General features: G+C 30.8%; 1 protein-coding gene across 1 annotated transcript in view; it reads right to left on the minus strand.

The window, feature by feature from the left end:
* The window catches only part of LOC132944538 (transcription factor Sp9), a 71,139-nt gene extending 62,945 nt beyond the window's left edge, over positions 1-8,194 (minus strand). The window contains exon 1 of the mRNA XM_061013944.1: positions 7,541-8,194. Within this exon, the coding sequence (XP_060869927.1) occupies positions 7,541-7,651 (111 nt within the window). The 5' untranslated portion in view covers positions 7,652-8,194. The remainder of the gene's footprint in view (positions 1-7,540) is intronic.
* Between the last annotated feature and the right edge of the window lie 3,532 nt (positions 8,195-11,726).

The following is an 11,726-nucleotide window of genomic DNA, read 5'->3' on the forward strand; positions in this document are numbered from 1 at the left end:
TATTATATCGTGTGCCGCATACAAAAACATAACATTATATTATTGTTCATTTGTTCCGACGAATAAGAAGAACAACATTAAACGTCATAACGTATAATATTATGTGCTTTCATTTGGTAATCACGTGATACATAATATATAATATATACATAATATGGAGTGTACAAATATATTATAAGCCAGAGTGTATACATCGTGCGTGTATCGGAACTTTGGCGACGACGTGCGAGAAAACCGTCCATTGTATTCATAATTCAGCCTCATTATTTTCGAGATTTTCTATATATTATATTATACATCACTCGAATATTTAACGGACACATACGACTTAACGCGTGTAACTTATACGTGTGATGTGTGTGTGTGTGTGTGTGTGTGTGTAAGTTTATATATACTATATAGGCACGTGTATGCGACGATGTACTGCACTGACCGGGTCCCTGCGCGATAATTATAGTCGTGACAAAAATACAAACCAATTTCTATTGTTCTTGTGAAATTAGGATAATTTTATGATAAAAACGTCGGGGCTCACGACCGCCATATAGTTTGTGTGAACAGACATATAGGTATATTGTAAGTACTGCACCACACATTATATATGTACATGCAATGCCCAAAAGGTAAGGGTTCCCCTCTCATATATTATAATATTGTTATTATATACGACGGCGCAACATATTATAATATCGTTGTATGCCTATACCTATATAAACCTACGTTACGAAAATCCATGGGAATGGATGAGGTTAGTCGTATTATCTTATTGCCGATAAATCAGTGATACATAGAAATAGAATAAAAAAAAAAATAATGTGTATAGGTAGGTAGGTACCTCTATATTATATTGTATATTATTGAACCGATCCATCGGCTGAGGCCAATCGTGACCCGCGACGGGACGTGTTCTCCGCGCGATCACGTCCGCCGGTGTTGTTTGAGTAAAAATACATAATATTATATTATATATATACATATAATATTATATTATTATAATGCATGTTATACCGTTCGTTTTACAGTATCCATACGTGTATGTACGTCGATACTACCAGGTATACGCATATATATGTAACGTGTACATAATAATATTATCGTATACGCCTGCATATACCTAGGTACTGCACTCGCGCGGGAAATGTTAAACAATTATTTTTACGAGTAATTTGCGTCTAAAATGAAAATTATATTTACACGTTACACAATATTATTATACATTATCATTATTATTTTTTTGTTGTTGATGTAGTTGTTGATGGATAGTTGCGTAGGTTTTACATATTGTAGTAGTATTATAACTATAACATATACCTAACAGTAAACTGCGTGTTGCAAGCGAATAAGAGAAGCACTATACCTATACGATAAAACGCTCGACCGAATTTCTAGAAAATATTATAATAATATAAATACATATAAAATTGTTTTCGCGCCGATGTGATGTAGTTATTATTTTATTTTCTTGTGAGTTGTGGAAAAAATTCAAAAAAAAAAAACAGCGATTTAAACGTAGATTCCCACTGCTGTTGCGGTCGACATTTCGCCAGGTCAACATACCCGCACACGATGGTGTGTGGCTTTTGTGTGTGGCTCGCGTTTGCGAGTTTGGTTGTTCATATATAGGTAGGTACAATAGGTGTGTATACATTTTCATGTATATATACCAACTTATACCTATGCATTATGCGGCGTCAACACGAGAACCAGCCATTTGTTTGTGGTGATGTCGGACAGCTCCGATTATTCCGTCAAGGAGATCACGCAATGCGGTTGCGACCCGATATAGGTATATACCTCTATATACTCGCAGACTGTTGCTCGTCGAAAACATTTATTCACAGGTACGTGTTTGTGTGTATATATACCTACATATATTATATACCGCTGAAGAATCACGTGGTTTATAAAGATACCCGCGATACCGCTATATAGCCATATAAGATTTCAATATGGATATATATAGGGAACGGTATATTATACGATATCGATTTCGATTGCGTTTTTGATTTGGCTATTTTTTAACCAGGTGTAAATGAAATGGCTACTAAACAGAGTGAAGGATGCTCAATGCCATTTTTTTCTTTTAATAATGCATTTATTCAAATTTAGCTTTTTGGAATTTTTAAGTATACTTTTAAGGACCATATTCTCAAATACTTAGATTTTATGTATTGGCGTTACTAACTTCTTTTTTTCAGATGAGAATCGCCCTTTTTCCTGTAAATTATTGTTAAGCAGATACATTTTTTATGTTCATTTCAATTCTAAATTACAATTCAAACGAGTAGTTTTTGAGTTGTTAAAATATATAAATAAACCTACTAAGGATAGTCCTTAAAAATGGTTTTACAAAAATATAAAATATCTGAGTAATATTGAATCAAGTAATAATTATTATATACTCGGACAATTTTTACAAATTATAAAATGTTGATTTATTAATATTGATTAGTTGTTATAGCAGGCATAATTTTTAAATCATCATAACCCCATATCTTTCAAACCTTTAACAAATAACCTGTTAATTAAAAAATGGGAATGAGCATGGCTAGTGAATCACCCTGTACATAATACACAGCTGAGCGGCGCAATTTTGGTATATAATATTTACAAACTACTCCTGCAGCAGTCTGTATATATGTTTACCTATACTTATATATATTTAACACGTTTATACATATGTGTGTAATGTGTATATAATATATCTATATTGTAAACTTGTGCACATCTAGAAAATATTGTTGCCATTTTTTTTTTTAGTTTTAGTGCCACTTAAGTCACAGCGTGTGTCATAGCCATTATCGTACCTATATAATATATACATTATATGTATATGGGAAATAGTAATATACTAGATAGTAAATAGTTTTATTTTATTATAGTCAATTTGTAGATTAGTACCTATATAGATATATATTACATTTTATTATAAACGCACATAATTTATACATTTTTGTCAGACATTTACGATTTTTTTTAGTATATAATATACCTAATATATTAAATACTTTGAAGAAACATACTTTGTGGCCTATAATGCAAACTATATAATATAATATATATTGATAATTGGTATACGTGAAGAAATTGTGCTGGAACTTTATTGTGTACCTATATTGATATTATTTTATTTTTTATCATTTTTACAAAGTTGAGCAGTATGTTATTTATAAATTGGAAAAGTATTTAAATAATATTTTTTGAAAAAATAATTAGAATGATATGACATTTACATCAGAATTAAATTTCAAAACAATATTTATATTTTTTCTGATATACTTACAAACAAAACGATTATCGTTCAACCAAAGACGCAGGAACCTCTACTATAAATTAAATAAAAATCAAATAACAGTAAATTAATTTCATACAAAACATTGTTAATGGCTATTTGGTCTTGCGGCATTCAAATGTTGTGTTGATTTTCAAAAAATCCAAGCATTCTAATCAACTACATTTCGCCTGATAACGTATTCCCCTTTCTATGACTCCAATCACGTCACTATAGTAAATATAAAAATATATTTACATTCTGATCTACACATATACACTATATCCAAAACTGCACCCACCTTCTATAAACGATTCCGATAATCTGATCCCACTTAACCAACCAAGTACCGACCAAACTCCTCATTAGAGATCTTAATTCAAAAAATATCCCTAGAAATCTACTATTAAACGATTAGCTCGTCAATGGTACAGTACTTCATAAATCCTAATTAATCCTTAACAACTAATATCAAGCCTTGTCACCGCTGGGTTCTATACATCAGCCAATTCGTGGTAACCATATACTATCAGCTCATACACTTATTTGTTTTTAAATAATTTACATATTGTGTATATTATCATATAAAAAAAATACTGATAAAATGTAGATATTACATATCCACTAATAATAATAATAACAATAATAATCTGCAATACATTTTCTATTGCATATTAAAGTATGAAAAAAAAATATTCTGTTTTTTAATATGAGTTATTATAAACAGTAAAATGATATTTGTGTAAACATACCATAACCTCAAGAGTTAAATAATTTCAGTAGACTAACAGAGTAATAATAACTAATAAGTTATGTGTATATAATAAATATGTTGTATACATATTTAATTTTAATTTTGTTGACTTGTTTAAAAAATATATTCTTCTACAGCGTTATAAAATGGGAATCGATATATAATAATTATACACGTTACATGTGTTTATAACTAACACAAATCAAGCATAATACTAGCCCTTTGAGTTAAGTTATTAGATTCTGGCATAATTTTTAACGCCCAAATGTGTAGAACCGATGTGGTTGCATCGGGGAGAGATCGCAAAATGTACGGAGAGGTCCCAAATATTATTTGATTACGGAAATATAATCTGGTTGAACGCACATGCACACGAAGTGGGTGGTATTTTCTGATCGAAAAACGCCCAGAGATTTGTCATGGTTGTATAATATGAAGACACAAATTAGAAAATACGGCGTGTTCGATTTATTCAATTGACTGAATGTGTAATGTATATATACGCATATAATACACAGAAACCTTAATCCAATTTAAATTATTATTATTATTTATTTATTGAAATCGTACTTAACTTTCAAACGAGAAAACGACATGAAGACAATTATTAGAAAAACACTACTGATGTAATATATGACGTATCGAACACTGTTCAATTATATATACATATAATATATTCATGAAATATGTGTAACTTGATATTCATCAGTCTCAAATCTCAACAGAATATATTATAGATATATCATGTATGTGTATAATTTCTTATATAATATCACAAAATATTTAATAATATGTAATGTTTAACATTCGTCTTATTCGGTACGATTGTGTTATAATTTTTAAGGTAATACCTTACTATTGCAATGAAAATAAGGTGTTAAACTTAAACATCGCAGTTAATTTTTGTATATTAGATATAATATCTTATAATATAATATCAATATATCATACAATGGTTTGTATCAATAACTATGAATGATTTATTTATTTTTAATAGCTCATAATTTTCTCCTTAATTGTTTATGTCGATTATTTCGTCAATTTGTCTTATAAGTTATACATTTATAATCGTTCTAACGTCTAATCATTGTACAAAAGTTTAATTAAAACACACTTAATATAATATGGTAAACAAGATTTTATAAGTATAATATATTGTGGTGTAAATATATTATACTTGTAATAATAGTTAACAGTTTTAACTAGTCATAAACAATATTTGACTATGTTTATTGTTTACTATGGTATAAATTATATTATATTATTATTTTTTAATCGTGTATATAATATAATATATATATAAATACAAAAAAAAATCTAAAAATTTCACTAACTTAAAAATATTTTATAAGGTCAAATTCTTAGTTGGAAAAGACATTTTCTTATATAAAATAATTATGATAATTATGTAACATTAAAACATTTTACTAAAATTAAACATTTTGACAATATACTTATGCAATTATTCATTATACAATTATATATTTTTCACTATTTTCCTCAATGTTTTTATTCGTTCATGGCAAACAGTAATAAAAATATATTTATAACTAATATTTAATTTTGAAACAAAAATATGTTAAAAATTGTAATTTATTAAGGAATTAAATTAAATAAACATTATCTTTCGTAGTTAATAGAATATGTAATGAAAAATATCATTTAAGTCTAATTTGTTTGTAAATAGGTAGGTATTTAGTTTATAAATTAGTATTATAATAATACCTATATATTATATTAAAGCCTATATAGGTAATTATATTCATTATATTATATTATACATACGTCCTACCTATATGCATTAGTTTTAATTAAATTATTGTAAAAAAATCAAATCAATAACGGACAGTTGTATTCTGAAACGGTATGATTACATTTTATTTTCATTTTTATAAGGAACAAAATTAAAAAGTGTTAGTAATTTATATACAGTCAAACCTAGGTATCTCAAAGTCTCAAGGGACCAAAAAAAGTTTGACATATAGAAAATATTCGAGTTACCTGCAAGGTTATTTAAAATATGTAAATGAATCAGAATGGAAAAAAAATTTGATACACAGAAACTACAAGATACCGGAGTTCAAGATAACGATGTTCCACTATACTATAATTTGAGTAAATTATTTATTAAATTATTTCCTATTGGTTCTAAGACAATATAACGCACATTTTTAAAAATATTTTTTATAGATTGGAAACTATCTAAATATTTACTATAAGATTCTGAGTATATTTTAATTTTTTTTTACGGTGTACCAAAAAAGGTGACGATAGTTATTTTCTATTATTATTTAAAAGCATATTTTGAAGATCGCATTAAACATTGATCACTTGGAATAACATAAACTATTACATAATATCAGTAATTACTTAAAAAATTATCGAATTGTACTTACATACCTACCTGGCTACCCTAAATGTATATATATACTATATATAATATTATATTTAAAAACATATGACTACAATAAAATAATAATGATTCAATTAAATTTGTATTATAGGCACATGCAGTATAGGAGGTACCTACATATTATATTATATGATTATGTTTATGGTCTATCGTACCTATATATAAATCTACACAGATACGCCAAAGAGTCCGACAATGAAGATGTTATTATTATCGAGTTTGTTAACCAGATGACTCGACACCTTTGATGTACGTCCAAGTTACGCGCTTGTTATATGGGCAAACGGGCGTCTAATCATTATACGGCTGCTCTTTCTATTATATACACCGTTATTGTCGATCAATCAATTTATTTCTGATGTTGTGAAAAATAAAAAAACAACCCCGGGATTCGTAACGATTTCACACACCTGCGATATCCTTTCCGAGCGCGTCCCCGGTTGATAGACAACGCACAGCACGCATTCATCTCAATTTAAACACGCGCGACGTGACAAAACATCTGTTTTTCACAACGGACATCGTCCTCGTCGTACAATAACATAATATCGTAAACATAAATGGCGACACGGTAATATATCATCGTACACACATTTATAGCGTCTACACATCACGCGGTGTGTTTCGGACGAATATATCGACGGAAACGGAACGAGCTTTCCGACGAAACGCGCTTCGCAGTGGATTTGGCCGTATACGACATAATATCGTACGCCTTACGATATCGTTGAGATTTGAGACTTGCTGCGGATTATGTATATAGTTGGCTTATAAGTTTCCCTCAGTCCCGGCACCGCGGAACGAATACATTTTGATAGGCATAGGTTATAGCTATAACCGCTATGGACATTTTTTAAAAACACTGAACGAGAAATAAAACTCGAGTCCTGTACCCCGAAAACTTTTGCGGAAAATGCGAAAAAAAAATCGTTATCGGCGCGTCTGTTACGTGTTTAGTATCTATATATTATGTATTTCAATATTGTACGATACGATTGATGTACTCGTTTATTGGCACCTAGCCGTGTCTATATATATATTATATTATATTATATTGTATTGTTTTGTTAAAATATATTAAAAGCGTATAGGTCGGACTTACGCTCATGATGGTCGCTCCGTCGCGGTCGTCGTTCTTGTGATGCCGGAGTTCTGCAGTCCTTTCCTGCTGCTGCAGACTGTCCGCTCGGTTCCGCCGGTCATTTTCTTCCATAACCCACACGCGCACTCTGCTGCGGCTCGCCACTCGCCCACGCGCACATGTGTAGATTATATTTTATACATAATAATATAATACAATAATATACGAACGATTGTGTATGTATGTGAGAGAGAGAGAGAGAGATAGAGAGAGAGAGAGATGTGTACAAACGATTAATATTGCTCGTTTTCGTGAGTGGATGTGTATAGTGTGTGTGTGCGTGTGTGTGTGTGTGTGTGTGTGTGTATTATATGATATATTATATTATATGGTACCTACACGGCCGACGGACGGCGGCGGCGAAGACGAAAATGCGCGGACGACGTTTTATTTTTATTTATCACATTTCCGTGCGTTTTCCCGCATCCACCGCGGCCGGACGAAACACGAGCAAACCATGTTCGCACTAATGAAAATATTATTAGCTTTACTCTTTTTTCGTTTTTCGTCGGTATATTTTTTTTTTCCTTTCTTCCCTACTCGCGTTCGTGCGGCGTACAGCGCGTGTATCCCACCACCGGCACAACGCTGCGACGACTTGTCAGGTTTTTCTGTGAACAGCCAGTGTGTGTGTGTGTGTGTATGTACGGCGGCGGCGGTGGTTTCCGCCGGGCGACAATTATCTTCCCCTCGATAATTTCAGCGTTATTACGTATACGATATACGTACGTGGGTTCATTCCGAGCGCGTGTGTGTGTGTGTGTTTGTGTTTTTCTGTGCTCGTGTGTGTGTGTATATATATATGCGTATTTTTTCTCTCTCTACTATTTTTTTTTCATTATTATTATTATTTTATTTGACTCAAGTGTATATGTGTGTGTGTGTGTGTGTGTGTGTGTGTGTGTGTGTGTGTGCGTCTGTGTGCGTTTGTGTGTGTTTATGTGGAAGGTGTATGGAAATGGCCATAATATGGCGCCTCCCACTTAATGAGACCGGCCGTCTCGGCCATCATGACATACGCACATACACGAGCGCGCGCGCGCCAGCGACGTTGTATATATGATATATATATACATTATATATACACAGGTAGGTATATATACCTATCCGTCAACTGGAGACGGCGGCACGTCGTCAGATGCCGCCACCTGTCAGTCTGGCAAACTTTTTAACCCGTTCCCGATTCAAAATCGTTAATTTACTTTTCCGGTAAGTGTGTTATAGGTACCTACTATATAATATTATATATGTATTATAATATAGGTACTATATAATATTATATATATATTATATGCGTAGATGTACTATATACATATAAACATAACGCAAACACAGAATATAATACAGATATTCTCAATTTTATATGAGTTTGTTATTTTTTTACCCCTTGTACAAAATATAAAATTATACCCTGATACTGCGTAGTTGTCAGCCATGAGGTTCATATTGTGATATACTGTTTCGACGACGATAAAATTGATTACATACAATTTTTTTACACTTTTGTTCGGGAAGACTGGAGGAATTCACTTGTCACACAGACCACATAAAGTCTTATAGATGATATCTGCAGTCGATGATCTCAGACATATTACACAGATTTAGGTATAGCATATATATCTATATTATGTTTGCATATGATATATATATATTATTATATAATATACATTTTATACATTTAAGTAGTCTCTCGACTTTCGTATATATATAATAAATAGACTAAAAGTTACGAAGAATTATTATTGTATAATGCGTATATATGTGTATATATATTACATTATGAAAAGTATTCGCTTATTGAAAAGTTCATCATGTTTTCGTGATTTATTTAATTCAATAATTTTAATTCAAGCTCTTTACATTTTTTTTATACAGTAAATTGTAAATAAGTTATCATTTTTAGATATTTATGTATATTAATGTATTATACGCATGTAATTTCATGTTTGAAAGTATTAAGTAGGTATTAGGTACCTATAATATCATTATCATATACCTATAAATACAATTTAAAATGTTTATTCAATTATTTATAATTTTTGTTTTTTTTTTTTTTTTGTAGCATCGACGACGCTGCCAGAACTGCTTAAGCATTACATCGACAATTATTTATAATCTGCAACAAAAGGTTTTACTCCTTACATAAACTATATAGGCACAATATATAGAGGCTATATATTTGTATATGTACACATGTACCTATGACCCGCACCTATTAAGTGTGCACTATATAGTTTTAACATACATAATAGAGTACACGCATTTCATGGTTTTATTTTCTAATAGATAAACAAACTTGAGAGTATGTATACCTAGTTATATATCTTTTTGTATATCACTTATCACTTTAGACACTTGAGTGCTATTTTAACACAAAACTAACTATTTGTACGCTGTTTTAAAAAAAGAACATTACGCTTAAAATATAATGGAATTGTTCTCTCGGTTAGTCGGTTTCCTGGTAAACGTTACACATTTTAACTGATATTTTAGTACTTACCTTTATTCAGGGAAATCCAACAAGCATGTTCACCCCATTTTTTTATTCAATAATACAGTTGTATTCAAAATCTGATTTTTAGCATTTTTATAACTATACCTAAGTACTTAAAGACCATACAAACAATTTTAAATTCTTGAGATTTTTTGTAGGTACTATACTTACAAAGTGTACTGTGGAGATACAAACTTCTATTTTTCAAATGATAACCCCCCCCCCCCCCACCTTTTCTACTGTAAATTATTTATCAGATCATTTTTCTCAAAAATTGTATGTATGGTACATAATTCAGAATTCGAACTAGTAGTTTTTGAGTTCTTCAACTTTGTGTACCAATATAAGGATAGTAGGTCCATGATATAATGGGTTTGGAAGATATGATGACTATGGTGATTTGAAAATTTTAGTGATTAAAATGAACCCATCGACATTAATAATCTATAAAAATCTGTAAAAATAGTCCAAGTCTAATAAATACTAGATCTAGTATTAGATCGATCCAATATTACATCTGTTTTATAATTCTAAAAAACCATTTTTAAGCTCTATTGTCTATATTATCCTTAGTACAAACATTTTAACAACTAAAAAAATACTTGTTCAAATTTTTCGTCAACATTTAAAAAAAAAAAATCCACTAATTAGTTTAAAGTAAAAAACAGGGGTTCTCATTTGTAAACAGAAGTTACAACAGGACATTCGTTAAGTGATACAAAAAAATCAAGAATTTGAAAATATGGTCTTTAAGTATATTTAAAAATTCCAAAAATCAGTTTCAGAACAAATTCAATATTAAAGGAAAACATTGGGATGAGCGTGGTTGGTGAATCATTCAGTACATATTATTTCAACTTCGAAGTTTATTTGACAAACCTACCTATATACATATATTATACAACCATACAAGTATGACTGTATGAGGTACATATAGGATATAGCCGATATAGGTAGGTACTAGGTACATTGTTATTGCTGTAACGTCTCCTCTTCACCTGGGCTCTTACCCGTTCAGGAGTCGTTCTGTATATTAACGAGGTCTCGGAAACTCGATTCGGTATGTGATATTATTACTAGGGTTATTACCTTATGTGAAGCAAAGTACTCAACGTAATTTATATATATATATGTATATCTGTTATTGAATATTAATGTATTATTATTATCTACTACAAGTTACAAGTTTACAACATCGAAAGTATACTTATAAATTATAACTCCGGGTTACCGATCGGGCCATGGTGTGTCGTGGGTGCCGATGTCCAAATGTGGGTTGAGCTGGTCGTCTGCAGGTCCTCTTCAGGTCGTTGTCAGCCCTCGAGTTCCACTATCAACCGCCGACTATAGATTCTATCGACTACCTCCATGTAGACTCTATCATAACTATCTGCCGCCAGACGTCCCGGTCAGTTATTTACACGATGTGAGCTAAACATCACGTCAGCATAATATATATTTGAATATTTCATACATATATACACATTTGTCATTAGTCATAAGTATATTTTCTTAAGTTTGTAAACTAAAAATTGGTTCGTAGTTACCAAACAATAATGTGTAATTTTATTTACAAAAAAGAATTGTTACCAAAAAAAATCGGGGAAGTGAATCGGAGTGGATTACTGGATTAGGTCAGCGGTGATGGAAGTT

The sequence above is a fragment of the Metopolophium dirhodum genome, chromosome 5 (assembly GCF_019925205.1).
Source record: "Metopolophium dirhodum isolate CAU chromosome 5, ASM1992520v1, whole genome shotgun sequence".
Taxonomy (NCBI): domain Eukaryota; kingdom Metazoa; phylum Arthropoda; class Insecta; order Hemiptera; family Aphididae; genus Metopolophium; species Metopolophium dirhodum.